The 27,336-nt window shown below is 44.2% G+C and overlaps 2 protein-coding genes across 3 annotated transcripts; both read left to right on the top strand.

Moving 5' to 3' along the window:
- Nucleotides 1–1,813: 1,813 nt before the first annotated feature.
- On the top strand, nt 1,814–5,144 carry socs4 (suppressor of cytokine signaling 4). The gene is made up of 2 exons (XM_085773148.1): nt 1,814–2,003; nt 2,674–5,144. The coding sequence occupies exon 2, from the start codon at nt 2,694–2,696 to the stop codon at nt 3,888–3,890; it is 1,197 nt and encodes a 398-aa protein (XP_085629274.1). The 5' UTR covers nt 1,814–2,003; nt 2,674–2,693; the 3' UTR covers nt 3,891–5,144.
- Nucleotides 5,145–7,646: 2,502 nt separating this feature from the next.
- Nucleotides 7,647–26,867, top strand: wdhd1 (WD repeat and HMG-box DNA binding protein 1). 2 transcript variants are annotated; one of them, XM_085770792.1, is made up of 26 exons: nt 7,647–7,759; nt 7,995–8,091; nt 8,747–8,858; nt 8,957–9,108; nt 10,526–10,637; nt 11,735–11,785; nt 11,885–11,980; nt 12,135–12,227; nt 12,486–12,592; nt 13,440–13,581; nt 13,738–13,945; nt 14,038–14,225; nt 14,791–14,975; nt 15,065–15,306; nt 15,901–16,038; nt 18,277–18,433; nt 19,235–19,349; nt 20,077–20,208; nt 20,303–20,526; nt 20,675–20,814; nt 21,121–21,177; nt 22,053–22,084; nt 22,180–22,338; nt 22,566–22,708; nt 22,842–22,977; nt 26,460–26,867. In XM_085770792.1, exons 2-26 carry the CDS (start codon nt 8,015–8,017, stop codon nt 26,637–26,639), a joined length of 3,378 nt encoding a protein of 1,125 aa, XP_085626918.1. In that variant the 5' UTR covers nt 7,647–7,759; nt 7,995–8,014; the 3' UTR covers nt 26,640–26,867. The 2 variants fall into 2 exon arrangements, with proteins under 2 accessions (XP_085626918.1, XP_085626908.1); XM_085770782.1 differs by having other exon boundaries at nt 7,669–7,762.
- Nucleotides 26,868–27,336: the final 469 nt, after the last annotated feature.

Below are 27,336 nucleotides of genomic sequence, written 5' to 3'. Positions count from 1 at the left end.
TTTTAGTTTATTAGCCATCAAGACAAACCCCTTAACGTTTGGTGAGTGTAATAATGTCTGACACATTTTCCTGACAGAGATACCTCCCTGGTTCAAACCAGTCTCCCAGCCAGACTCATCACTTTTTAGCATCTCCTGGAAACCCTTCCTCTGTTGTCTGTGCTATTTTCAGTGTTCCTATATTTCCTTATGTTGTGAAATTGATAAACGCAGTTCTTAGAATTTGTTAAAGTTTGGTCTATTTTCATGTGTCCTCTTCAGTTGCTGTGAATGGAGCTTTCTTGGCCATCGTAGTTTTCACTTTCATAGCCAAAGCAGGCAAGTCTTTCCATGCTCATGTTAAATCTAAGCTTATGGTGTGTGGAGACAGGAGCAGGATGTTGAGACAGATTTCACTTCACAGTGATGTTGGAGACATCTTTTGTCCACCAGTGAAATGTTTTAAATATAATATTTTTTTTTTTACTTAGCCTATATATTTATTTAAATTATTGTACTTTCTCCTTCTACAGCCTCTTGAATTTAAACCAAAAATAACTGGGATTGGAGTTTGATCGAGTTTTGAATCCATATAGCAAATCCCAGTGCTAAAGTATCACAGTGTGATACTGATCACAAGCAGAAGAGTAGATATAGATTCTGCTGTGTAATGTGAAATGGTAAGATTCACTCCTTTACTTTGCAAGTCCAGTGAGACAAATTTTTCAAACCAACTCAACTGTTACAACTTTCCTTATGCAAGTAAGTTACAAAACTGCATAAAACTTGCTCAGAAAACAAAGAAGCGGTTTTATAACTCAAATCACTGCTTTTCTGATGAAGTTTAAGTAGTTAATTATATCCTTTCAGCCAAACTTCAGTCAGTGTAGTTTCAGTTTCTTCTACTTTGGTCGAGGTTGCAGTTTGCAGTCAGATACATTGATCTGGTTGTTTGCCAGAACATGTGGCCTTACCATCCTGCCGGCCTGCGTGATAATGTGGAGGCATTAAATATTCAGTTAAGAGGAAGTTGAGTGTCACTACATTATCTGAGATGTCAGACACATATTGATGACTATCCGTTATCTACTTCACCAACAACACACACACACACACACACACACACACACACAAACACACAGTAAAACCACTGGGAGTAATATTATTTGTCTGATAGATGCAGTCTATTTGTTTCATGAATTATAGATTTTCCAAAATGTCATCTGGAGCGAGTAGCTCGTCCCGACCCACACACTGTGTGTATGACATCACCTTGACAGATGAGTCCTTTTAACAGCACTTGCTGGAAGTTTTAACTGGGAAACTCGAAGGTTCCTCAATCAATAAGTGAAGCTTTTTAAGCTTTGTGCAGTTGTTTCCTCTACTGGGCTGAATTTATAATTAACAGAGTTGGCAAGGTAACATTCAAGTCTTCACAGGCTGCTTGTATACATGAGGAATAATCTGTTTGCAGTTTAGCATCCTCCACAGACAGACTTAAACTGATTTAAAGCTCTGTGTAAAATGTGTTCCGATGCTTTAAGTTAAGCTATGGGGCTGTAATGAAATTAAACGAATGCAGAAATAAAATTACATGCAGAAATAATTCACTTTGTGAATGAAAAAGCACTCTCCGGCTGCCCTGCTTATCTGTTATCTTCTTCTTTTTCTAGGAGATTTGATTCGTCAATGAATGTGTAAAGGAGATGTGCGGGAGAGAAGAGGAGGACGTCTCGCTGTCATTAACCTGAGACCACCCTCCCCTAGTTTACACCCCACACGCAGTGTTCTCCCGGTTCGACCCCACTCTCCACCTCTTCCCTCTCATTCATTCAGACCCGGCCCTGGTGGAGAGGAAGCTGCTGCCCCCTCGGGGATTTGGCACCATAATTATATAGGAAGCAGAATAGCCTGCTGTCTGTTAGAGCTGGAGAGGCTGCAGGGCGGCTCACACGTGTCGGCTATTGTGCAGTGAACGGCTGCTCACAACGTGGATGTGGAGTCTTTCTGATACTGTTTGTAAGGTAAGATAATCTCTTGTGTTAATCTTCAGAGAGTTGATAGCAACAGAGTGATTATAGCAGCCTGTGATGTTAAACCTCCTGCTGCTCACAATCTGTCCACTTAGATTAGATTGTTATTGTTGAGGAGATTTTCTGTTTCTGAGATTGGCAAACTGCCTCCAAGTGCAAATATCGCAGTAACTGAGCAGAGAGATTTGGGAGAAGCTGAATAAAACTTTTCCCTTTAACCGTCTTTGAACAGTGAAGCACTAAACATCTGTCGCCTGCGTAGGTTTTGATTCAGTTTCTTTGGTTTCATGGAAATGGATCCATTTTTGCCTGCAGGCTGTTTCTGAACTCTCCAGTCTTAATCGGATTTATTGCCTCTGGAGACAATCAGAAAAAAGTCTGTAGGACGCCACATCCGCCTATTATTATACCAACTGATCAGATAGCAGCCTTAAAGAAAGTTCTGGCAAGGTCATGAACTATAAAAGCCATGAAAACCACGATAAAGAATCCATTGTGGCTATAAAAGAAACACCTCAGACAGGATCTTTTATGGCATAATTAAAGTCCAAGCAGAAAAGTAAAAAAAGTTCATTCAATTCCTCATATTCATACTGTGCCATGAATGTGTCACTGATATGGGGCTTGGTGCTATAATTTACTCTGGCATCTGTTTTCACAGAGCAAGAAGAGGAAGCAGCCATGTCGGAGAAGAAGCCACGAGCCTCAGACACACGTCCCAAATGTGGCTTCCGCAGTTGGAGTGCAGACAGTTACATCTGGAGGGGGAAGAAGCGCTCCCGAAGCTCTCGCAGTGGCTTGAGTCCTGGAGGTTTGGAGGCGGAGGGGGCAGAGGAGCTCGGTGTGCGGTCCACATCCTGTCCGAGGCGACGCAGAGAGAGAAAGTGCAGCTGCAGCGCTCTCGGGGACGCATTGACGTCTGCAGACATAGACGTGGTGTGTCGGAAGGCCTTGTCCCGGCGCTCTCTGAGGCAGAAGTTTCAGGATGCCGTGGGCCAGTGTTTCCCTCTGCGCTCTCATCATCACCACCACCACCATCATCATCATCACCACCATCCGCCGGGCTCCTCCCGGCCCTTCTCGGTGCTCTTCTGGTCCAAACGCAAGATCCATGTCTCAGAGCTCATGCAGGACAAGTGTCCCTTCTCGCCCAAATCTGAACTGGCCCGATGTTGGCACCTGATAAAGAATCACGCCACACACCCAGGTGCTCTCAGTGACATGGAGGCTCCGCTTAAACCCAATGGCTCATCCTCCTCCACCTCCCCACCACAGACTCCCCTCTCCTGGGAGGACATCTGCTGCTCCCCTGGGCCTGGAAGCACCAGTCTGGAGGACTGGGACCCATCTTGTCCGCACGGAGGAGCAGAGGGAAGCTGTGGCAACACTGACTACATCCTGGTCCCAGATCTCCTCCAGATCAACAACAGCCCCAGCTACTGGGGGGTGTTGAACCGCTTTGAGGCCGAGGAGCTTCTGGAGGGCCAACCGGAGGGAACCTTCCTGCTGCGAGACTCTGCCCAGGACGAGTTCCTCTTCTCGGTCAGCTTTCGTCGCTACAGCCGCTCCCTGCACGCACGCATCGAGCAGAATGGCAAACGTTTTAGCTTCGATGTGCGTGACCCGTGCATGTACCGGGATCCCAGTGTGACGGGACTACTGAGGCACTACAGTGATCCAGCCACCTGCCTCTTCTTTGAGCCCCTCCTTTCCCGGCCGCTGCTAAGGACATTCCCTTTCTCCCTCCAGCACTTGTGCAGGGCTGTGATTTGCAGCAGCACTACATACCAGGGCATCAGCAGCCTTCCACTGCCGCCTCAGCTCAGGGACTACCTCCGACAGTACCACATTAAGTGTGAGGGGGCCTGTGCTGTGTGACAGAGAAAGGAGTCAGGACAGGCCAAGGCTAAGAGACAAGGCTATTGATGTTGAAGACTCGTGGTTGCAAATCTTTGAGGACTACAGGTGCAGAACTTTTTAAAGGATCTTACTGCATCAAGAGTTAGAGAGTTAAAGATTTAGTTACAGGAAAAACCTGTGAAGGGTCATCATCAGCCTTCTCCAATGGTCCAAATCCATATAGTGTAACAACACATGAAGATACATCTCATCTTCTACAGCCGCCCTCAGCACTAAGGGATGGTCTGAACCTGGGATATAGGTTGTTGTTTTTTATGCAAACACACCACAGAACATTTGCCTTAATGCCCTACATGGAGTAGGAATACTCAAATACCACCTAGACATTAAACTTATTGTGGACTATTGACTCTTGAAGCTTGAGCACTTTCCCTTTGACGAGTATCCTTAGTGGACGAAACCGCACCTTGTACGACACCTGGCTGAGACCAAACCTTCTCTCACATACCTTAGTATCAGACAATGTGATGTATATTGCTATGGCCATGTCCACTACACAACCAGTGCTGTCAGAAATGACAGAGCTGCAGAAACTCAAGCTGTATCTAGTAATATCCAGACATTATCTTCTTCATTATCATTCCAAATACTGTAAACAAAATCTTCGGGGTGAAGTGGCACAAAATTGACGTTTCTAACATGGCTATATAAGTGAAAGTCTGTTGTTGTCTAACTAATCCATCCATCCATCCATCCATCCAAAAGAGACTTTGTGTGAGTTTTTATCAGGTTGGTAAAATGGGGTCAAACACTGTTGACAGATAATACAGATGAGAGAAATAAAGATAAATGTTGACAGAAAAAGAGACATTGTTCCAAATGTCCCCTCTTTGCACCTTCCTGTGCACAGGCGAATCAAACCAATGTGTCTCATGAGAAGGACTCGAGCTGCTTTCTTCTCTGCAGCCACAAGATGGCAGCACAACTGCACCGGTAATAGGTTTATTTCCCTCATCTGTCTTTACACAGCATAGCTGTTTGTTTGTTTTTTACAGCTTAATCTTGGTTGGAACTTTCTCTGTAAACTGTTATTATATCAGCAGCTGTGCCTCTATGCTTTCACAGGTATAGTTGTTGAAATACTGTTAACATGGTGGGGTGGAGAAGAGTACTTTAAAGGACTAAAGCACTATCCTCTAAGTGTCAGAATCACTGTGACGCCCCTCTGAAGCATATTGTATTCAACTCAAACAATAAATACCATTTACACTGCCTGTGTAGTGCGACTGTTTCTCAGGTGTTTTGTCATCTCTGGGTCGATTTAATGGTGCAGCACATGTCATGCTTGTCCGCGCCTGTTCGTGCTGCAGCCGAGGGCTGTGTCGCAGCCAGACAGGCTAATGGTATGGAAAATCCTGCTTTTGAAGAATCAAACAGAAAACAATTCAACTCACTGCTGTGCAAAGGACACCTCTAAATGCCAGCGCTTCAGCCAAGCAAACTGAGAGATAAGGACATGAAAAGGACCATTTTCCCTCGTAAGTGGGGTGGAAGATTCAGATTTTTCAATTGATTCATGTGTCAGTCAGTTTCTCTCTCTCTCTCTCTCTCTCCCTCCCTCTCTCTCTCTCTCCAACTAGCTGTGCAAAAAAAAACTGCCCTAAGGTGCTTTTTCCAAATCCAAAACACTGCATGAAATATTCATCATAAGGCCATTAAAATATCAGTGTTTCACTAGTATAACATGCTGGAGTAAATCAACTGATCTGTTGTGCTCTTTACTCCATTTTATTTCATTATTTTTCTTTCAATTAGTTTGGTTTTACAGAGAGAAATACAATGTTAGTGTCTTATTCTTAGCTTAATGTAAAGTTAGAGGGGTGAACAAGTTCAGACTAGGCCTTAATATTTAGCCACCCAATCCTCACAACAACTAAGAGCTGTCCAGTTAATGGTTCAATAGAACACATGTTCACGACACCAATAATATCGGCTGGATAGCTGCCTCAGGTTCACGGTCCTGGTGTTGTAGATTCTGTGGTCACTACAAAGCTGTTGTTAATGTTAGAAACCACTTTGCTGTTGTGGCAGATCAGATGGACAGACTCAATTTGTGTGTGTGTGTGTGTGTGTGTGTGTGTGTGTGTGTGTGTGTGTGTGTGTGTGTGTGTGTGTGTGTGTGTGTGTGTGTGTGTGTGTGTGTGTGTGTGTGTGTGTGTGTGTTGTTGTTTGTTTGTTTTAATGCTGGATGCGAAGAGGAGAGGGCTTGGAAAAAAAGAGACTGTAAAAATAATCTGTGTTGGTCACGCAGGTAGTACATTAACTATTAATAATAATAAATATCATATGACACAGCCTATAGATTCTGCTGCAGAGGGCAGAATACCAGCTTAAATGATGCAATTGACCAAAAATACAGTAACTTTGAATTATAACTAATTTTACTACGTATATTAGGCACTTTGTGTATAATTTCTAAAACCCTTTAATATCAAATAACAGCTGTGTCACAATTCATGACTTAGATCACATATCTTATTTGTTTTTTAATCAACAAAAAACATTTATAAAGCAAAACATTTCCCTTTTTTAAAATTTCAATAGTGAAAACAGCTTTATAATGTCGTAGAAACTGCTGCATGGGGAATGTGTGGTCCTATGTTATTTGAGCTTCACACACTAAAAGTCAGGATATTTCAGCTTATTGGTCATTAAAATGTTGTTTCTTATGAGCGCTCCACTTTAATGGAGTGTAACAACTTTTGCAGGTGACAAACTTTGCACTGCTAATAAACTGACACCTTAATTTTTTCGCCCACTTGCCACTGTCTTTGTCTACATGTCAACACTCAGTCGGTGCATGGGCAGAGTCAGGAGCCACATCTATTGATCGTCCTGAACCACATACATGAAATATTAATGTAACCCTGTATTATCTGGTTGTCAAGCATCATTTTTCTGCAGATGATATATTAGATTAGATTCATGTTACATTTGATATCAAATGTAATGAGTTGATTGGTAGCAGTGGACCTATCCTGCTCTCTGCTGGACAGCTGGAAAAACATTTAACCTTCTCTGTGGTATTTCACAATATGTCTTGGTTGTATTAGGGTTAGAAATGTTCCATAGCATGATTTCAAAATAAGAAAAATTAAATATTTGTTGTTATATTATACAGAACTACTGGCTGCCTGCAACACATAGGCTATAGCCTACCACAATAGTTAAATTTATATAGCACTTTATACCCAAAGCTACTTCATGTCCAAATCCTCCCCTGAGATGTCTCTGAAACAGGTGAGTGAAGGGGCCGGCAACTAGCACGTTTTGTTTGGCAGCCAGGAAAAGAGCCAAGAAGTAGGCCTAAATGCTTTAGCCTACTGTAGGCCTAGCTGCTCCAATTACTGAAATAACTAAAGAAAAAGCATTAGTGGCTATTTTTGTGTTTCATTTGACCTCTCATCCTCACATCTGGTGCCCTTTGGTGGCACTTTTTCATCGTTTACTATTAATTTGTGCAGAACAAAATGAATGAAAGTCCCTCTTTAACACCTGAGCTGCATGGATGGTAGAGGAGCGGTGGCACTGTGGCAGTTGATACTCTACTTCAATGAACAGTCAAGATAGTATTTAAACAATAAATTAAATAATAATAAATTAAATTAATAAATTTAAGATATCAAATCTCTTCATTTTCTTTAGTAGCTATTTTGTCTCCCTTACCACAGACCCTGGACCTGGCTCTTGCTGCGTGCTTCAAACGAAGGCGGGGTTTAGACGTTTGCGTCATGACGTAGGTGGCGGGAGTTGTGACGCAGCGTTTCCTTGTTTTCAACGCAGCGCGGGAGATTCAGGAGAAGAGGACCGAGTGTGTGGAGTGGAAAGTTGTACGTAGTCCTATTATTTTCTCTTTTAAATCGTTACCTGTCAGATAACTTCTCTGTGTGAGCCGAGTTAAACGTGTCAGGCTCCAAACACCGTGTGGGAATCAGACCGTCGAGTCCGGACCATTGAAGCTTTGTTGTTGTCAGCTTCAGCCGGACTGTGCAGCGAGCAGCTTGTCTGAGCTACAGACTGCTGAACTTCTGTGTGACTGAAGTGTGTGTTTGTGTCCGTCAGGCTGCTGCTGCTCTGTGAAAATGCCTTGTGAGAGGAAGCCGATGCGCTACGGTCACTCGGAGGGTCACACCGAGGTCTGCTTCGACGACCGGGGGAAGTAAGTCACACAGTTTGTGCATGAAGATGCGTTCAGGGCCTTCACTTAAGTAAAAACCTCACAGATACAACAACACACAGAGCCAGTCCAGTCCTGCAGTAGGATGAGCACAGAACTACGTAACGCGTCTCTTTCCTTATTCTTTAATTTCTGTGTCATTGGTCTTTGTTATTTGCACTGTCAAGACTTACAATCCAACCCTGTTGCACTTGTGTAATGACAACAAAGGCATTCATGTTCAGATTTAAGTTTTTTTGTGGTTTAACAATATGTCATTTAAGTATCAGCTAGAAAATCAGCTGTTCCCTTGGACTACTAAGTCATTATATGTGCTCAGCTTCTAGTTTATTAGATTTATATGAACATTTTAACACATAAAAGCACTCGCTCAAATGAAGCTTTACCTGTAAATATTAAGTGCTGTCATAAACGCTCAATTAGGGAAAACTAATAGAGTTTCAGCAAACAGTGAGAGAGCTTTGTGGTGTCAGGGTGAACAGTATGCTGGTGTATGTCCCACCTCTCAGCGTGCAGTGTCACTGAGGGAATGTGCCACATAGTGCACTTAACTACACTACTTTACATTTACCCTTATTCTTTGTATTACTACTTTTATTTCTATGCTGAAATTTGGCCCTGATCAAAATTCCCTTAGATTCATCGTAACTTGTGGAAATGATGGAGACGTTCGGATATGGGAGGGTCTCGATGACGACGACCCAAAGTTCATCACAGTTGGTGAAAAGGCGTACTCCCTGGCACTCAAGGTTGGTCACCAAATTCATGTCGTACAGGACTCATGATGTACGATTGGTTTCTATAGTGGCGTCGGTGACGGATTGAACCTCCCTGTTCTTTCCCACAGAACAACAAGCTGGTGACGGCGAGCTCCAACAACACGGTGCAGATCCACACGTTTCCCGATGGCGATCCCGATGGCATCCTGACCCGGTTCACCACCAACGCCACACACGTCGCCTTCAACAGCAGCGGCTCCAGAGTCGCAGCAGGATCCAGGTACTGATGATGGTAGACAGTCACCTGACAAACAAAAATGAAACAATACGTGGAAGGAAGTACTGGAAAACACACCATAGATGTTAATAGTCATATGCACAGCAGTTTAAACCTTACAGTGAAGCACTAACTTAGCAACCTCCCTTTACATAAAACAATGATAGAAATTAGACTAAAATTAATGTACCTGAGAAAGAGAGTTTAGAGAAAAGTGTGTTTTTATGTGCATCCCTGTTCTATAACACTTAGAGAAAAGAGGTAAAGCATTTGACACTGCACAAAACACAAGATGTTTTTTACATTTCTGCCTTTGCACAGCTCTGGTAGCCGTCACGTCCTGTCACCTGTGGACAGAGTCGGTTGTTTTCAGCCTGTTTTGTGCTAAGTGAAGATGAGCTAACAAGCTGCTGGCTCAACGCAGCTTCATGATTCAAAATTTAGACATGAATGGTGTCGCTGTTCTCATTAAACAGACAGCGTTTGTTTCCTCCCTGGTGGTGCTGTGTGATGGATCAGGATGTAAACATCTAAATTGATATATCCACTGTTCATCTTCACAAAAAAATAAAAGAAACACTCACTTCTGTCAAAAAACTATTTAACTCGGAGCTCTTTCTGTGCAGGTGAAAAGTTGTTTCTGCTTTTTCTGTGTAAACCACCAACACGTCTTTTTTTCATGACTTTGGTTTGAATTCACATGCAGCTACGGAGACGTCCGGCTGACTGGACAGATCCATCAGTTCCTCCTGAGGCGTGATCTCGGTGCCGAGAGTCGGGCGGGTGTCATGTCTACTTTGTCAAAACATGCACGTTCACTCCATCCCGGCGTCTCCCGTGGCGTCCGGCGAAGCCGTCGTGCGTAAAGTGTCTGTTGTTGTGTTCAGTGTCGTGTGCGCTATGACGAACCCAGACTATGATCTTATCAGGTCTGTTGTTGTTGTTGTTGCAGCAGCAAAGACTGAGGTGAACACAGACAGCCGTGCACCGCGGTGATGTCTCCCCCTCACAGACAGAGCAGCACTCTCCATTGGTTTATGATTAGTCCTGATTGGAGATGATCGTCTGTTTGCTGCCAGGATTGATTGACCCCTAACAGGTTTATGACAGCAATAGAAGCGCGGACATGGCGCCGTATTGATGCTGCTATTTTCACACTGGTAATTTTTTTGCTGTGGTATTGATTGTGAAAATTCAAGCATCTGAGGCTGTTAGGGCAGATTTGGCATTTGCATTCTGGCGGACGCTGCGGGAAATTACAAATATTTTTCTCCTCTTGTTGATCGATTTGATAATTTGCACTCGTGCGGGTCGTCGTCGCTGACGTGTCCTTCCCCCCTCGACCCTGGAGCCGCCACTCTGCTCACGTGTGAACGCAGACCGGCTGCATATTAACTCCCAGCTTCTCTCTGCTCCTCAGTGACTTCATGGTGAAGGTGGTGGAGGTGTCCGACAGCAGCCAACAGAAAACACTCCGTGGCCACGAAGCACCCGTCCTCAGTGTCACCTTTGACCCTAAAGATGACTTCCTGGTGGGTAAAGCTCCTCTGATGACAGACGCGCATCACTGAGGTTGTTTTAATCTCAATTTAACACTCATTATTCAAAGCTCCTTCTCTATATTTGAACTCTGTTGCTTTACAGTGACAGGTGTTTTCTATTTTTACACCTGTCTCTCTGTGTGATGAATTAAACAAACTAAAATAAAGTTGAATCACATTTTCTGAAACAGGTTTGATAAAAAGTGAACACTAAAACCATCACGACCTGCAGGGCTGTTGTATCAGACTGCATTCATTTTAGACAGCTGAGTGTTTGACAGAATGCAACACAACATGTGTTGGGAAACATGAGGAAACGTGTTGATGACGGTGAAGAGGGGTTGTTAACACGTGTCTTAGAGAGGGGAGATCCTGGAAACACAAGCTTGGCATCAGTTCCGCTTGTGTTTCCAGTAGGACACGGACCGACTGATCCTCCTGACTGTCGGAGACCGTACAGACATTCAACACGTGACTCTCAATCCACACCATTGGTCGAAAATTATGATTTAAAACAAATTTATTTTGTAAAATATAAATGGTTGCTGCGGTGCACCTAACACCAGTTGAGTTAGTAGCCAAAGATATGCTGCATTTTGGGCTAATTGATGGTTTTATTTGTTAGATTTTTGTCATTTTCTGACATTTTATGGACCAAAAGAGTTATTAATTATTTGAGAAGAATCTAAAATGAAAAAAAAAAAGTTTATTGGCAGCACTATGTTGTGACATTTGACCTTGTTGCTGCCAGAAGAACAAACTGTGTTTCTGTTTTTCTGTCTGGTGCAAATTTTTGATCAGAAAAGCCCAGAATGTGGTTTAAGCCGTGTAGAAATATGACTGATTGAGTTTGGCTGATGAAACGTGAGGCGCATTTTCAGCGTGTTAACCTTCAGGCACCGTTATCAGGCTCCTGACATCACAGCGCTGCATCACCACGGCGTAATTCCACTCAAAGACTTAGAGACGATGAATTAGTCGAGCTCCGTTTTAAAGGTAGAGCTACAGATGCATCGTGTTTGCGTGGAAACCTTGGACCTGAACCGATTTGACTTTAACTTGAATGTCAAACTGTGTCTTCTTGTCAGGCGTCTTCCAGCTGCGATGGCTCTGTGGTGGTGTGGAGCATCGAGGAGCAGGTAAATCAGTGTTTTATCAACTCGCACTCAAACATTTTGAGGCAACAACCGTAATTTCTTTATTTCTGACACTTGCTGATCTGCTCTGTATCCGCTCAGACTCAGGTGATCAGTTGGCCTCTGCTGCAGAAAACCAACGACGTCAGTAACGCAAAGTCCCTGTGTCGTCTGGCCTGGCAGCCCGGGACAGGAAAGGTCAGTGTCTGTGTAGTTTCTACCATGACGCCCTCATGAGTCCAGCACCACATCAGTGATTAATCAATGTAAAAAAAAAAAAAAAAACTGATAATGATCTGAGAGACGGAGCAGAACGCTGAAATAACAGAAAGACGTCTGTGTGCACGCTCAGTTTTTAGCGGTTCCTGTCGACACTAAGGTGCAGCTCTACGAACGAGGCTCCTGGGAACATGTGAGCACTCTGTCTGACGACCTGCTCACACAGGTGAGGTCCAGTCACACACACACACACACACACGCACACTCTGTTTGTGTCTGAGTCATCGTCGGTCTGTGAAAAACATCTTTCTTACATCACGTCCACTGACTTTCCGCTCCAGTGCAGTTTAGACGTTTGATCTCCTGATGCGACCGATGCAACAAACCAACCACTCAGAATACAACATGAACTGATGCAGAACACACTGATGAGCTGCTATGCTTCAATTCTCTCTTGTTCCCGCCCCATTTTTTCTTCCTGCAGCCCATCAACGTGGTGACCTGGTCGCCGTGTGGACGGTTCCTGGCAGCTGGCAGCGTGGGGGGTTCACTGACAGTGTGGGACGCAAACGGCAAGCTGTGTGTGGAAAGGTGTGTAACGAGGGTGTGTGCAGGAGTCGAGAGGGGGTGTGCGTTCAACACACTTAAAGGGATAGTTCAACATTTTGGCAAATTCACCATATTGCCATAATCCCTATAGTCATAAGAGTAGGTTTGTTACCTTTAATTATCAGTGCATGTTGTTTTGAGATCAGCGGGGCGGAGACGTGAGCTGCTCAGTTAATGGTACAGGTCCCCTCTCCCTCATCAAACTCATCAAATACACAATCCAACAACTCCCAAACGCACATTCACCAAGCTATTAAACAATCATGTATAATTATGTAACATTACGACACATGAAGCCAATACCCAGAACTACTTGCGCTTTTGAAATCACTCTGCCGAGCAGCTGTGTTTGAAATGTAGCTCCGGCTGCATTTGCCTTGAAAACAACTCAGTCTTGTAATGTTACATTATTATTTCATAGTGCTGTGAATGTGCAGGTCACAACTTGTCCATGAGAGCGTTTTGGAGTTGTTGGACTGTGTATTTGATGAGTTCTGAGGGACAGGGGACCTGTACCATTCACCTCCACTGTGTTCGCTGAGCAGCTCACGTCTCTGTTCAGCGGATCTCAAAACAACATGCACGGATAATTACAGAGTAGTCCCTATGACTACAGGGATTATGGCATAGTTGAATTTGCCAGAATGTTGAACTATCCCTTTAAATGATGGCGACGACTTCTAGCTTCTGTTCGTGATATCTGAGACGCGTCATGAGAAATGAGGCTTAATGAGGTTTAAAAAAAAGATGAGGTTTCACTGGCAGCCCCCTCCTCACCGGTCTGATTTTGTAGTAAACTGACGCTGAAGTTTCCTCCTCTGTGCTGCAGGCAGAAGCACGAGAAAGGCTTCACCGTGTGCGGCCTGGCCTGGCACCCGTCGGGAGATCAGATCGCCTACACAGACACCGAGGGCTGCCTCGGCCTGCTGGAAGGTCTCAGCACCTCCGCACCAGACTCCAGTGCCACCAAGGTAGAGACGCGCCCTCAGGAAAGGACAAATCTGGCAATTGCTTGGGCCCTGAACTGAGAGCCATAAACTCCCAAACGATTTTGCATGTGAAGTGTTAAAGGATCATGTGTGAACTGCAGCAGCTGCAGGTTGGTGATTTCACATCACATCTTTCAGCAGGCACCAGCGACTAAAGCAACAAAAGACTACGACGACCTGTTCGACGACGATGACGACGACAGACCCATGGATGAAGGACTGAGCGACACCAACTCGCCGGTGAAGAAACCTGTGGCCGCGGACGACGATGACGACGACGATTTCCTCATGCCGGCGACCGGCCGGGTGAGGAGAGGGGCGATCCTGGATGATGAGAACTCAATGGGTGAGTGAAGGAAGTGGGTTAAAGGGGGGAGGGGAGAAGGGGTAGCGCTTGGAAACACATGGGGGATGCCTTCCATCTTTGTGTCTGTTCAGCCTCAGGATCCATGAAGCTCGCTCTGGACAAATTCGGGGACGACGACGATGACGCGGGCAGCGCTGTTGCACCTGCATCCGTCCCCTTGGTGCCCTTACGACCCGTCTATGAGGGGCCCATGCCCACGCCGCCCCAGAAGTCCTTTCAGTCGGGCTCCACCCCTGCACACCTCACACACCGCTTCATGGTAGGACACACTGACAGAGGGAGCTAATGTTAGACTGACATGCACGAGAGGTGTGTGTGGAAAACCATATATGCATATAAAACTGTAGATAAAATGTTCATTTAATTGGATTTGTTGTGCTTTTATTTTGTTTAATGCAACTGTTAAAGCCTCGTTTCTTTCTATCTATCGATCTATTGTTCTATCGATCTATCGTTCTATCTATCTATCTATTGTTCTATCGTTCTCATTCGATCTATCGTTCCATCTATCGTTCCATCTATCGTTCCATCTATCGTTCTATCTATCGTTCTATCATTTTATCTATCGTTCTATCATTCTATCTATCGTTCTATCTATCTATCTATCGTTCTATCATTTTTTCTATCGTTCTATTTATCTATCGTTCTAACGTTCTATCGTTCTATCTATCTATCTATCGTTCTATCGTTCTATCTATCTATCTATCGCTCTATCATTTTTTCTATCGTTCTATTTATCTATCGTTCTATCTATCTATCATTCTAACGTTCTATCGTTCTATCTATCTATCTATCTATCGTTCTATCTATCTATCTATCTATAGATGTGGAACTCAGTGGGAATAGTGCGAGGTTACAACGACGAGCAGGACAACGCCATCGACGTGGAGTTCCACGACACAGCCGTGCACCACGCCATGCACCTCACCAACTCGCTGGGCCACACCATGGCTGATATCTCCCAGGAGGCCGTGCTGCTGGCCTGCCCCAGCACAGACGAGCTCGCCAGGTGAACACACACCCCCCCCCCCCCCTCTGTTCGTGTTGTACGTGAATTATCCGCTGCAGATCTTTGAACCTGCTGTTCCCTCCTCCCAGCAAGCTGCAGTGCCTGCACTTCTCCTCCTGGGACACCAACAAGGAGTGGATGGTGGACCTGCCCAAGGACGAGGACGCCAGGGCGCTGTGTCTGGGTCAGGGCTGGGCGGCCGTCGCCACCAGCGCGCTGATGCTCCGCCTCTTCTCCATCGGAGGCCTTCAGAGAGAAATGTTCAGCCTGCCGGGACCTGTGGTCTGCATGTCGGCGCACGGAGAGCAGCTGCTCATCGTCTACCATCGGGGTTAGACACACACACGCAAGCAGCAGTGTTGAGGTGGAGCTGATTGATCTCCAGCTTCCTGACATCACTTATTAAAGATAAATAAACTAATAGTTCGTCTACAGCAGTGGTCACAAACCTGTTTCATCTAAAGCTCCCTGAGCTCTGAGTGAACGTCAAGATCTTCCTGTTGCAAATAATTAGTTTTTCAGCATTTAAACAGTCTGATTTTGATCATTGATGAATTATTTGAGTCATTTTAGAGTATTTTTTTTTCTGTTTCAGCTCTTAAAAAAATGAGTTTACTACACTTTTTTTTTTTAACTTTATACAATGTTTGTAGGTTTTGAACTGTTGTTTCTGGAAACAATCTGTTTCCGGTGGTTTAAGGCCTGAGTGGAGTAATCCATCACAGTGAACATTAAAGCCACATGTTGTAATCGGTTCATCTGCAGTAAAAGTCAGGACTCTTCTTCTAAGAGCAGCAAGATGAGCTGAAACCAATGAACAAAAAAAAACAGCTGGTTCTGGAAAAGCCATCTCTACTGTGTTGTTACAGACTGTAGTGAAGCATCACTCTCATGTTGAAGCGTGTGTTTGATTTCCCGCCTTCAGCCACAGGTTTTGACGGGGATCAGGCTCTGGGCGTCCAGCTGCTGCAGCTCGGCCGGAGAAAGAGGCAAATTATCAACGGAGAACCGCTCCCACTCTCTCGCAAGTCCCACCTGTCGTGGCTCGGGTTCACCGCCGAAGGTGAGTCCTCATTCACCTCACTTCCCTGACTTTATGTTTATATACAGTGGAGTGCCGAAGTTTGGGCACCCCTGGTCAACATTTCTGTCAATGTGAACAGTTAAACAAGTGAAGATGAAATGATCTCCAAAAGGCATAAAGTTACAGATGAGACATTCCCCTTACATTTTAAACAATATAATATTTTTATTAAAAATGACAGAAAAGGAAAAGGTTTGGGCCCCCCTGCATGGGTAGTATCTAGTGGCAACCCATTTGGAAACAGCGTGTAAATAGTAAATATCTTGTCTGATACCTTGGTCAAAGTTATCTATGAGCTCAGTCTCCTGGGTTTCACATTCTATTGCGCTGCTTTGTTTCCCTTTTTCACTCTAAAATTGTAGAAAACAAAAATAACACACTCATATTGCTTAAAGGGACAACGAGGAGTTTCTATTTGGTTATAAAAAAGTCTCACGTTAATGTGGATGAATCCACGCTATCCACACTTGTTAATGGCTCCATTTTTGATAAATATATCGTTTTGTCTCTATCGTTATTTTGTTATTTTAATTAATGGTGGAAATGCTGGGCGAGCCGACCAGCGTTTCCTTACTTTCGGTTTCGTGGACATGAGAATAACGCCGCCGTATTGCCGTTTATGGTCGGGACTACGACGGTAACTGAACCTCTTTGAACCTCTGACTTTAATTCTTGATGAATGAAAACATGAGTCCGTCTTGCGCCGGTCGAAGAATTCTACGGTGCGCGCGGAGGCTCATAAATGTAGTGTGAAAACGCTTTGCTTTTCCAAAACTCCTCGTTGTCCCTTTAAAATATAGCAAAAGAGTGTTTCATGTTTAACTTTATGCTTTTTGGAGATCATCTAATCTTCTGCTTTCTTAAAGCTGGGGTAGGCAGGGTTTGTTTTGAAAACAAGCCTACAGCTCCCGGTATCTTTGACCAGTCAAATCTATTCTGGTCTGGGGGTTCCTGATTGGTTGAAGCCTCCTGTCCTCCCGATCTGTCCTAACAAATTGGGAGGACAGAGTAGGCCTTCCTGACAGAGTAGGGCTGGCCCCTCAACCAATCAGGAACCCCCAGACCAGAATAGATTTGATTGTTCAAAGATAGGCTGCTGCATACAGATGCATAGAAAAACACACAGACCTTTCATTACTGATAGCCGAATGGAAAAACACAATTTTCTTTTTAAAAAAAAGTTAATATTTTGTTTTTAAAACAAATCCTGCCTACCCCAGCTTTAACTGTTCACATTTACATACATTTTGACCAGGGGTGCCCAAACCTCTGCATGCCACTGTACATTCAGGGGTGCAAACAGCGCGCCGAAAAGCGAAACTCGCTTTTTTCATGACCAATTAGGTGACTTGTGTGAATCGTTCAGATCCGAAGAGTTTTTGTTTTTTTTGGGGGGGGGGGGGGGTCTCAGCGTCTCAGCTGGGGTCAGTAAAATGTTTTTCAGTGACAATCACGTGAAACTGAGGCGAACTCATTCATGGTTGTCTCTGATTATACTGATAACAGCCGACCTCCAAAGTAGACGCGCGACATGCACGCTCATTAAAGCGCCGCGTATCCGCGTGCAGTCGGTGCGACGGCAACACCGTTTTTCCCCCCGTGCATGTCCGTGGAGCTGTGCGCCGCGGACATGCACGGTTCCCTACGTTGCTGTGTCAGGCAGGTGTTTCCACGGAGCTCTGCCCCGTTTCAGAGGTGAAGGAGAGATGTCGCCTCCGCGATGTAGAATGTGTTCAATTAAAGTGAAACTAACACATTATATAGGCCTATATGTCCATTACACACTGAATGAAACATCCCATGCCTTTATTTATTCAGTTTATTTTAATAGTAATAATTATGACTAACATTCAGTGAAGACCTAAAAATCAGTATCTCAAATGGAAATATTGCAAAGAAATATTTTTTTTTAAGCATTTTTAATATAGAAATGTTGGCCTTCTGAAAACTATGTCCATCTGCACTCAATACTTGGTTGGGGTTGAACTACTGGAAATTGACTTTTCCGTGATATTGTAATGTAGTACTTATTTGTTAATGGTGAGCGGTGAGCACCCCCGCGCTCAACCCCCCCCCGGGAAATTCCTCTCTTTTTTGGTCCTGACCCGTTTGCATCCCTGACATTACATCAGCTGTTTTAACACAAGTGTCAGTTGCTGGCCAGTTCCACCCGAGACTTGTACGGTGACCGTTCAGCTGTGTTTTTGTTTTTTTCAGGAACACCATGCTACGTGGATTCAGATGGGATGGTTCGGATGCTGAACCGCTCCCTGGGAAACACGTGGACACCGGTGTGCAACACCAGAGACACCTGCAAAAGCAAATCGGATCACTACTGGGTGGTGGGAGTTCACGAGAACCCTCAGCAGCTCAGGTCAGTGTCCTGCTGTGTTTGTAAAGCTCAGTGTGGGAGTGATTAAGGGGATGTTTAAATACTGACCTGACATTTCCTAGTGTTTTCCTGGTCAGTGATGCAGCTGTGTGTCTGGACCAGGGAAGGGCATCTGAAGAAGTTTGTTTGTTTGATCACAGGGGAAAATTAACAATCAATTATTGATATACTATTGACATTTTTTATTTAAAAAAAAATAAAGACACCCTAACCCTGACAGAAAATGCCAAAGACAGTGTGTTTCCCCTCAATGCAATTTAAGAAGTCAAGGAGAAAGAAGTTTAATTTGTTGTAAAAACACAGTTGCTTAAGAAAATGGTAACAGCACAAATGAACCTTTCATGCTGCCTGCTTCTGTTGACTGAAATGAACTGGAAAGTTTAGATTTAGTTTAAAAACCCTCAGTTTGTTTGCTGAGGTGCTCATCAAGACGGTGACATACAGTGGGGAAAACCAGTATTTGATCCTCTGTTGATTTTGTTAGTTTACTCCCCCACAAAGAAATGGACAGTCTGTATTTTTTATGGTAAGTTTATTTTCACAGAAAGAGACGGAAAATTAACAAAACTTTCCGAAATATTATCATCATATAAATGTTATAATTTATTTACACTTGATCAAGTGAAAATCAGGGGATCAAATGCTTATTTTCCCCACTGTGTATCTGCTTTGTACTTAGTGGGATTTAACGTGGTGATTTCCATTTTAAACAGCACACTGGGACCAGAGATGAATAACAGTGAAAGTTACTCACATCCCTGTTGCCTGTTGTCGTCCTCTCAGGTGTATCCCGTGTAAAGGCTCCAGGTACCCCCCCACCCTGCCCAGACCTGCCGTGGCCATCCTGCCCTTCAAGATGCCGCTGTGTCAGACCAGCACGGAGAAGGGACAGATGGAGGTAACTCACCTGACACAGATGTTGTTGATAAAACGGCTATTAATGATTTCAGGCATTAACCTGTTTCACACAGAAGGAAGGACTTATCAATTAATTTGAATTCAGACTTCAACATGGCGGCATGAGGAGGTGGTTCATGAGGTTTTTAGTGTCTGATCTGAATCAAACTGTAAAAGTGTGTGGAGACTAAAAGCAGCAGCACGACTCATTTATTCAATAAATTCTAAAAGCTCTCGTCTCTGCTGCACCGCGACACAAACGTGCTCCGTAACCCCTAATCTCTTGTTTATGACGGTTAAGACTACACAAACACACACGCTGTAACATCGTATTTATGTAACGTTATCCACCGCTCCATTTATTGATTTTTCGCCGGCTTCGTTGTCAACAAATGCACATGACTGAGAGGAGCGTAACCGAAACAGCTGAAAAGCGAGCGACTTGCATAGTTCCACACATCTTCCGTGCACTGTCTTTCTGTGTAAATATCTCATGTTACAACATGAAAAACCTGCAGCTTATATTCAAGTGCGGCCTATATACAGTATGTACAAAATCCATTTTCTTTATAAATTTAGCTGGTGCGGCTTATATTCAGGTGCGCTTAATAGTCTGGAATTTACGGTAATTAAATTTGTAAATTATTGTGTATTATTTATTTTCAGTCCATGTTGTCTGTTAAGAGAGTGACTTCTCATTCAACCTGTCGTCCTGTGTCGTCCTCTAGGAGCAGTTTTGGCGTTCGGTTCTCTTCCACAACCACTACAGCTTCCTGTCGTCCAGCGGCTACGAGATAGATGAGGACGGGCAGAGCAAATCCCAGAAGGAGCAACAGGAGCTGCTCGTGAAGATGTTTGCAGTGAGTGGGGATCACACTGTGATGTTATAACCCCTAATTGTAGAAGCTCACCTTCTTCTCTCCCGACTGATTCAACCGTGTTGTCTTCCTCCAGTTGTCCTGTAAGATGGAGAGGGAGTTCCGCTCCGTGGAGCTGGCGGACCTGATGACTCAGGATGTGGTCACTCTGGCCATTCGATACGCGTCCCGATCCAGACGCATGGCCGTCGCCCAGCGGCTCAGCGAGATCGCCCTGGAGAAGGCCAACCAGGTGCAGGAAGGAGAGCCGGAGGAGCAGGAGGAGGAGGCGGGGTACTCCAGCGTCAGGCGCACCTCTGGGTAACGTAAAACCACATCTGTCGCTTTCACTGTTGTCGTCAGAGACATCAAAACATCTTGATCAGAGGAATTCAACACAACTGAACACAACTGAATCTGTAATCTTTTCACCGTCCTTTGTTCAAAGTGTTGTGTCTCATCGGGACAGGTACGGTCAGAATGAGGCCACAAGAGGACGTTACAGCAGCAGACAACATCAGGAGGAGGAAGAGGAGCAAGGAGACGAGATCACAGAGGAGGAGGACAGAGAGGAGATGGAGACAGAGGAGACGACAGAAACCAGAAAATGTCAGTTCTGCCTGCATATTTACATGGAAACTAACTGAGAGAAGAAGCAGTGAATAGTTTGTAATTCATTAGTTAACTTCATGCAAAGTGCAGCAAAAAGTTTTTCCTGTCGTTACGTAGAGTCTCCAACATTTCATTTATTAGACTCCTTGCTCTGCTTGTCTCTGAAGACAGTTTGCTGCATACTCAGACGTCTCTGATTGTTACTCAGGATGAATCTAATATGTCTGTAACTCCTGCACAGTGTTGCATGTTCTATGTAAACTGATATCAGCTCACATGTCTTGTGTCCTTCATGTCCTGCAGGTATGAACCCATTCGCTAAAGAAGCTACGTCACCTGCCAAACCGTCTCTGACTCCAAGTGAGTAAACAACATCTGCCAGAAATACGTAGGAACAAAATTTCTATTTAAAGTTAAGAATTCTTATGTTTAACCTGGCAAAGTTAAAGGGATAGTTCAACATTTTGGCAAACTGGCCCATTGCCATAATCCCTATAGTCTTAACAGTAGGTGTGTTACCTTTAATTGTCGGTGTAAGCTGTTTTTAGAACGGCAGAGCAGAGCCGCAAGCTGCTCAGAGCTACGCTACGGAGGCTAATGGAATTTTTCTTGGTTTCCCTCATCAAACTCATCAAATACACAATCCAACAACTCAAAAAGGCACTTATGGACAAATTGTGACCTGCACATTGACCACATTTGATGAGGGAAACCAAGAAATCCAATGAGCCTCCGTAGTGTAGCTTTGAGCAGCTCACGGCTCTGCTCTGCCGTTCTAAAATAGCTCGCACCGACAATTAAAGGTAACAAACCTACTGCTATGACTATAGGGATTGCCACAATTTCTTTTCGGCCTTAAAAAGTCCTTTGACTCGATCTGTAGTTCAAGTCAGGTGTTGGTGTCAGATTTTGTGCATGTTCAGCTTTAGTTTAGAAAGTTCAGACCAGAAGAAGAGCGTGTATGTAAACATCATAAAATGCTCAATTCAGGCAGACATGTTAAAACTGAGCATTGTCTTTCGTTCATGTAGAATAAAGTTACATATACGTAAAGCAGCACTTGAAAAAGGATTTAGTCAGAGACGTTCTAATATGCCTAGAAGGACTTTGATTTAGTACAAATAAAAAGCTGTGATTAATTTGATGGATTGACCGCCTTAGTTGATGAGGGAGTGTAGTTCTGAGTTTGTCTTAGTTTTATATTTTTAACCCGATTCCTCTGATTTATTTTTCAGTTGGTAAAGTGGGACGTGCTAATCCCTTCAAGGTAATGACTCCTGATGTTTCAACAGCTGTCTTTCTGGTTGTATGATACAACTATTGACTAGAACAGTGTTAAAAGTTTTAATGGGACATTTTCAGGTGTCTGGGAAACCGGCGGCCTCGTCCAGTCAACCTCGAGTCACAAACATCCTGGACAACATGACGTCCAGCAGGAAGTCGACCCCACTCGGTGGATCTGCAGGGAAATCGAATAAAAACCCCGTCCTCAAACCTCTGGCCCCCAGACCCAAGGCAAAGGTATCCACATCGACAAACCTCCCTAGATCAAAACTACTCAACGACAAAGACACAAATTGAATATCATCATCATCATGAGGTCACCACATATTTACACTGAATGCAACTGTAAACGATATGATAGCTACAACCTGTTGAACACTGTTTACGGCAGCAAGCAGGTCACAGAGCTGGAGATGCCTCCTGATCAGGGGTCTATGCTGATGGTCCCCCTTTGTCCTCCTCAGACTCAGTCCACTCTGCTGCAGATGAACGCCACAAAAGCAGCCAGTAAGAAAACTCCTGAGATCGTGGAGCTGGCAGCAGATCAACAAAAACAGGCTGACGTCCCACGTCCGGCCTCACCGGCTGACAACACCGAGAACAAGAGGTAAAAGGTGGAAGTTACCTGAACCCTGGAGACTGCTGAGACTCTTCCACCTCCTGTGGTGAAGGTTTTAGTTAGAAAAAAGAATGATTTTATGAATCTGTTTTTTATTTTTATATTGTTGTCGTCTGTTCAGGCCAAAGACGGGCTTCCAGCTGTGGCTGGATGAGAACAGGAAGAGCATCCTGGCCGATCAGCCTGACCTGGAGGAGACAGACGTCATCAAAGAGGCGATGGGACGGTTCAGGACGCTGTCAGCCGAGGAGCGACTGGTACGAAACACAGAGGGGTGTGAGGTTCAGACAGCTGGGTTAGGGTGATACCAAGAGAAGGAGAGAGAGAGAGAGTGTGTGTTCGATTACAGCCTGAAAATCAATTCCCTGGAGGTTAGGGATGTACCCGAATACGTATTCGGAAGTACACAAATAATGCTTTGATCCCAAATAGTTTTGCTGTCCGAAGTTTCTCCTCATTATTCGGGAGCTTTTTTCTAAAGAAAAAGAAACGTTTGGATCAGCAACAGCACAAAACCAGGTGATTCTGGTCAACACAGTAGTGGCGGTAATGCACCTTTAACGTTGGTGCGCACGCCATAAATGCCAAAGAAGAAGAAGAAGAAGCACAACACGTGAAGACAACACTGCCGGCTGCCGCCACGGGAGTCACCCTGTTTCATTTGTGTCTAGTTCACGTTAGGGTTGCTAAGAAACAACAAATCCCTGCATGCATTGCATTACAGTAGACAGGAAGTGCTCACCTTCTAGGGTCACCGTTCAACAACTTAGCATTTTTCTCATAGACAATAATGGGAAAAGAAGTGGCTTTAAAACGGTGAATTTTTTTTTGAGTGTCACAACCCCCGCGAAACAACTCGTTTCACTACCAGAATTTGATCCATTCAGTCCGATTACGTTTGGAAAGTCGAGAAGAGCCGCACGATTAAATTATTTTATTCCCGTTCTAGTTAGCCGAGAGCTAAAGCGGAAGTTAGCCGGCTAGCTCGGCGTAGCACTAGCTCGACTGAAGTCAGTGCGCCCACTTTCGTTTTCTTCCCGAATCCGAATCCGTAGTTTTTTTAAAAAGCCCGAATCCGAATACAAATAGTGCACTGGCTACACACCCCTACTGCAGGTTCATTGCTACAGATGAAGCCTGGTCAGTGAACATAGGGAATCACATTTTCAGAGTCAGACCAGTAACGGCTGTTCAACATCAGTGTGATCATTTGTACGAGTCTTGGTAAAATAACAGGTAGATTGTTGTTATGTCTTCATAAAAGTCATCATGTTTAACTTCTGATAGTAGCTCTGTTTACATGCGTCATTCATTTTGTCAAAACCTGTTTTTTTTTTTTGACTGATTCTTTAGCAAATCTGGCGGTACAAACTATTTTTTCTTTTTCAAAATTCCAAATTTATCCGACAGTGTCATAAACTGACCACGCGTTTGAGTGATATTTTTATCTCCAGAGACTCATCCAGTCATCTGACGTCACACTGTCGTTCTAAGAGTTCATGTCACACAACGTGTCCCTGAAAACGAGCTGTTTTCACTTCCTGCCTTGATCTCATTTGTCCTGAAGAGCAAATTGACCAGTGAAACCCGACAATTGACTCTTGTGAGTCAGCAGTGATCATCAGCTGCTGATCCGTTAACCCCATCCTCACCGCGCCGCTCACATCGCCGTCTCGTCAGTCGGCCTCAGCTGTTTCAGGCTCAGACAGAAATCACTCAACAGCCACTAAATTCACTCCTCTGCACTCGGATGGAACCGAAAAGACCAGAAAGATAATCACAGAAGTAAATTGTTGATCTTTATTGTCTGATGGGGAGAGCTGCTGCAGCCACATGGTTAGATCTAAAAAAGATAAATCAGATATCAGCCGTGGTCGCTGGGTGACTAAACGAGGGCGGTCGTGTCACTATGACACACCTCATCCTTTCATCCGCCCGAGCGCTGCCAGATGTGTGTGTGTGTGTGCGTGCGATCGGCAGGTCCTGACCCCGCATTCATCAAGACTCTCAGCAGAAGCTGGATGACACTCGACAGACGGAAAGAAAAGAGGAAGTGGATGTGAGAGGGGAGGAGGGGGGAGGGGCTGTTGCCTGGGAACACTGTGGAGTATGTTTTAGCCATGAGGGCACAAAGCATTGATCTTATGATAATCCTGTGTGAGAGACGCAGCAGAGCCTTTAATAAAGACACAGATCTCCGTCATTCTGAAACTCAGATCCCGTGTGACGACCCTGGAGTCACGTCCAGCGCTCGCTCGCTGATAGGGTCAGCCCTAGTTCGTACAGTCGGTGTGAAACCGATTGTACGAACTAGGGCTGACCCGATTATCATATTTTGATAATCGAAGCTTCGCGGACATAAAATCGATTTTAATCGAAGCTTCGCCGGCCAGGGGGGGGTGCGCGATTGTAACGTCTGACGGGGGGTGGGGGATAATGAAATATGAAAGTAATGGCAAACAAACACTGCATGTCTCCAAAATCAGGCAGGTTTCCAGGATGCCAAGTAGCCTACTCATTTTAATGTAACAATTGCCGATGAGAACCAGTGTCAAAAAGGAAAAAAGGAAGAAAAAAAAAAACAATCGATCACAGACTTCATGATTGATTACCATGGCAACGAACAAAGATTCGAAGCTTCGATTTTTTTGGGTCAGCCCTAGTACGAACCCGAACTGTCATGCAGACAAGTGTGTCCGTTCAAACACACAACACAACAGGGCTTAGTCGGTGTTTGCACTCAGTTGCTGTTTTGTCCAACCCTTTCATCGTATATAGCACTAAATCCAAGATCCTGCCAGTCACCATCACATGTTTGCGTGTTTGTCTGTGGTTGTGTTGATGAGCCTGCGTCTCTCCCTCATCAGCATCACTGCTACCTCGGGCTCAATCGGATATGATCTCACTGCAGAAATATTTTCAACCTCCCTCTGTTTCGCCTCCACCCGACTTATCAGTGAGGTCGGCAGGTGCAGGTGAAGGTGGTGGAGCCCTCCACAGCAGGGAGCAGCTACCAACAACCCCTCTGTGGTACATTCAGTGCTATTGGCCACTGTAGACGCCAATCAATGCCTGTGACAACTCCCACAGTGGGTTTGTGTTTTTACCTGCAGTAAGTTATCATGTGGAAGTGACCAGCTCTGACCGCTGCTTCAACTGATCAAAAACCTGTAGGAGCGCGTTTAGTCGGGTACCATGTGTGTCACTGTGTGTGTTGCTATTAATGACATTATTCAGTCCGAATACAATAATAACAGTAGAGTAGTTTGAACTGTCGACCAGCTCTGTAATCACTGTGCGTGTGTTTGCGTGTTTGGATTTGCATGGGGTTAATGGCCATGCTTCATCAGGTGCTGGAGGTGAAGAGTGTGTGTGTGTGTCTGTGTGTGTGTGTCCTGTACCGCTGCCAGTCCACTCACCAGGCCCGATGATTCATCCCAGCTCCATTACGCTCAGGAAAGCGATTCCTTTTGTCTCGACTGGAGAGAGAGAGAGAGAGAGAGAGAGAGAGGGGGAATGAAAGCTCGAGGAGGAGAAGAGCAGCAGCCAGAGAGATGCAGCCTGTCAATAGTGATTATAGATGACAGGATGCAATTTCAGACGCACGCCTGAGTGTCCGCGTGTGCGTTTAGTCATCGTCATGTAGGTGTTTGGAGCCTGGCTGCAGAACAATGTGATTTTGTTTTCGTCCTGTTCGATAATTAACATGTGTACTTCATGTCTTGTCTCTGTGGTTCAGTCGTGGACAGATAGAGCCAAAGGCCAGAGTGGAGACGCAGCAGAGTTGAAGAAGAGGAAAAGAGGAGGAGAAGGGGAGGAGGAAAATGGACAAAATGAAGCAGATGAAAACAACACCAAGAAGAAGAAATCTGTGGATCCGTCCTCTAAGCTGTCGGCTTTTGCATTTAACAAAAACTAAACATTTTAATAGTTGTTTTTTCATTTAGGTTTATTAAAAATCAGTTCATCCTCATGGTGCAAGTGGATCCCTGAGATGTTCGATCTACTTCCTGTGTGGATGAAAATCCTCTGAGTTTAAGGCACTTGGTTTTTTTTCGTGGTTTATTTACACATATAATGTTTCTAAAAAAAAAAAAAAAATCTTTACTGTATTTTAATGTTTGAATAAATGTAAATGTTTTTGTCAGCTCATGTTTCAGACTTTGATTTTCTTCTTCTTGGATTTACTGACTGGTAACACTTTGTATAAGTGTTCATCAGTGTATGTATGTAAAGTTTATTCAAAGTGGACAACTTTAATTATTAATAACAATGCTGATGAAAAGAGAAAAGCAGAGCTACCTTCTCCAATTCAATTCTGAGCAAAAAACTAAGAAGCATGTCAGTGACAGAAACAGGCTCCATGTTCTGTTTTATCCACAACATTTAAAATATAAAACTCAGTGATGTTAAAACATTGAGAAATGTAACAATGTTTTTCATGTGCTTTTACAAAATCCAGATTTGACACATTACAATATAATGTTAAATTGAATAATAATAATCACATTATAACATGGGACAGTTCAACATAATAATCATTACATTGATCTACTGTAACATCATACAATTGTATGTTACAATAACATGGAAGTAAGGAAGACAGTAATACACCT

This window comes from Trachurus japonicus, chromosome 3 (assembly GCF_045865225.1).
Source record: "Trachurus japonicus isolate A0001 chromosome 3, Traja_1.0".
NCBI lineage: Eukaryota > Metazoa > Chordata > Actinopteri > Carangiformes > Carangidae > Trachurus > Trachurus japonicus.
The sequence above is the reverse complement of the archived record's forward strand: the minus strand, read 5'-3'. Positions and strand labels throughout refer to the sequence as shown.

Coding starts and splice junctions, on each gene's coding strand:
- socs4 (XM_085773148.1), top strand. CDS start 2,694: ATGTCGGAGAAGAAGCCACGAGCCTCAGACACACGTCCCAAATGTGGC.
- wdhd1 (XM_085770792.1), top strand. CDS start 8,015: ATGCCTTGTGAGAGGAAGCCGATGCGCTACGGTCACTCGGAGGGTCAC. Junction 14,226..14,790: donor ACCTCACACACCGCTTCATG/GTAGGACACACT, acceptor ATCTATCTATAG/ATGTGGAACTCAGTGGGAAT. Junction 18,434..19,234: donor GAGAACCCTCAGCAGCTCAG/GTCAGTGTCCTG, acceptor TCGTCCTCTCAG/GTGTATCCCGTGTAAAGGCT.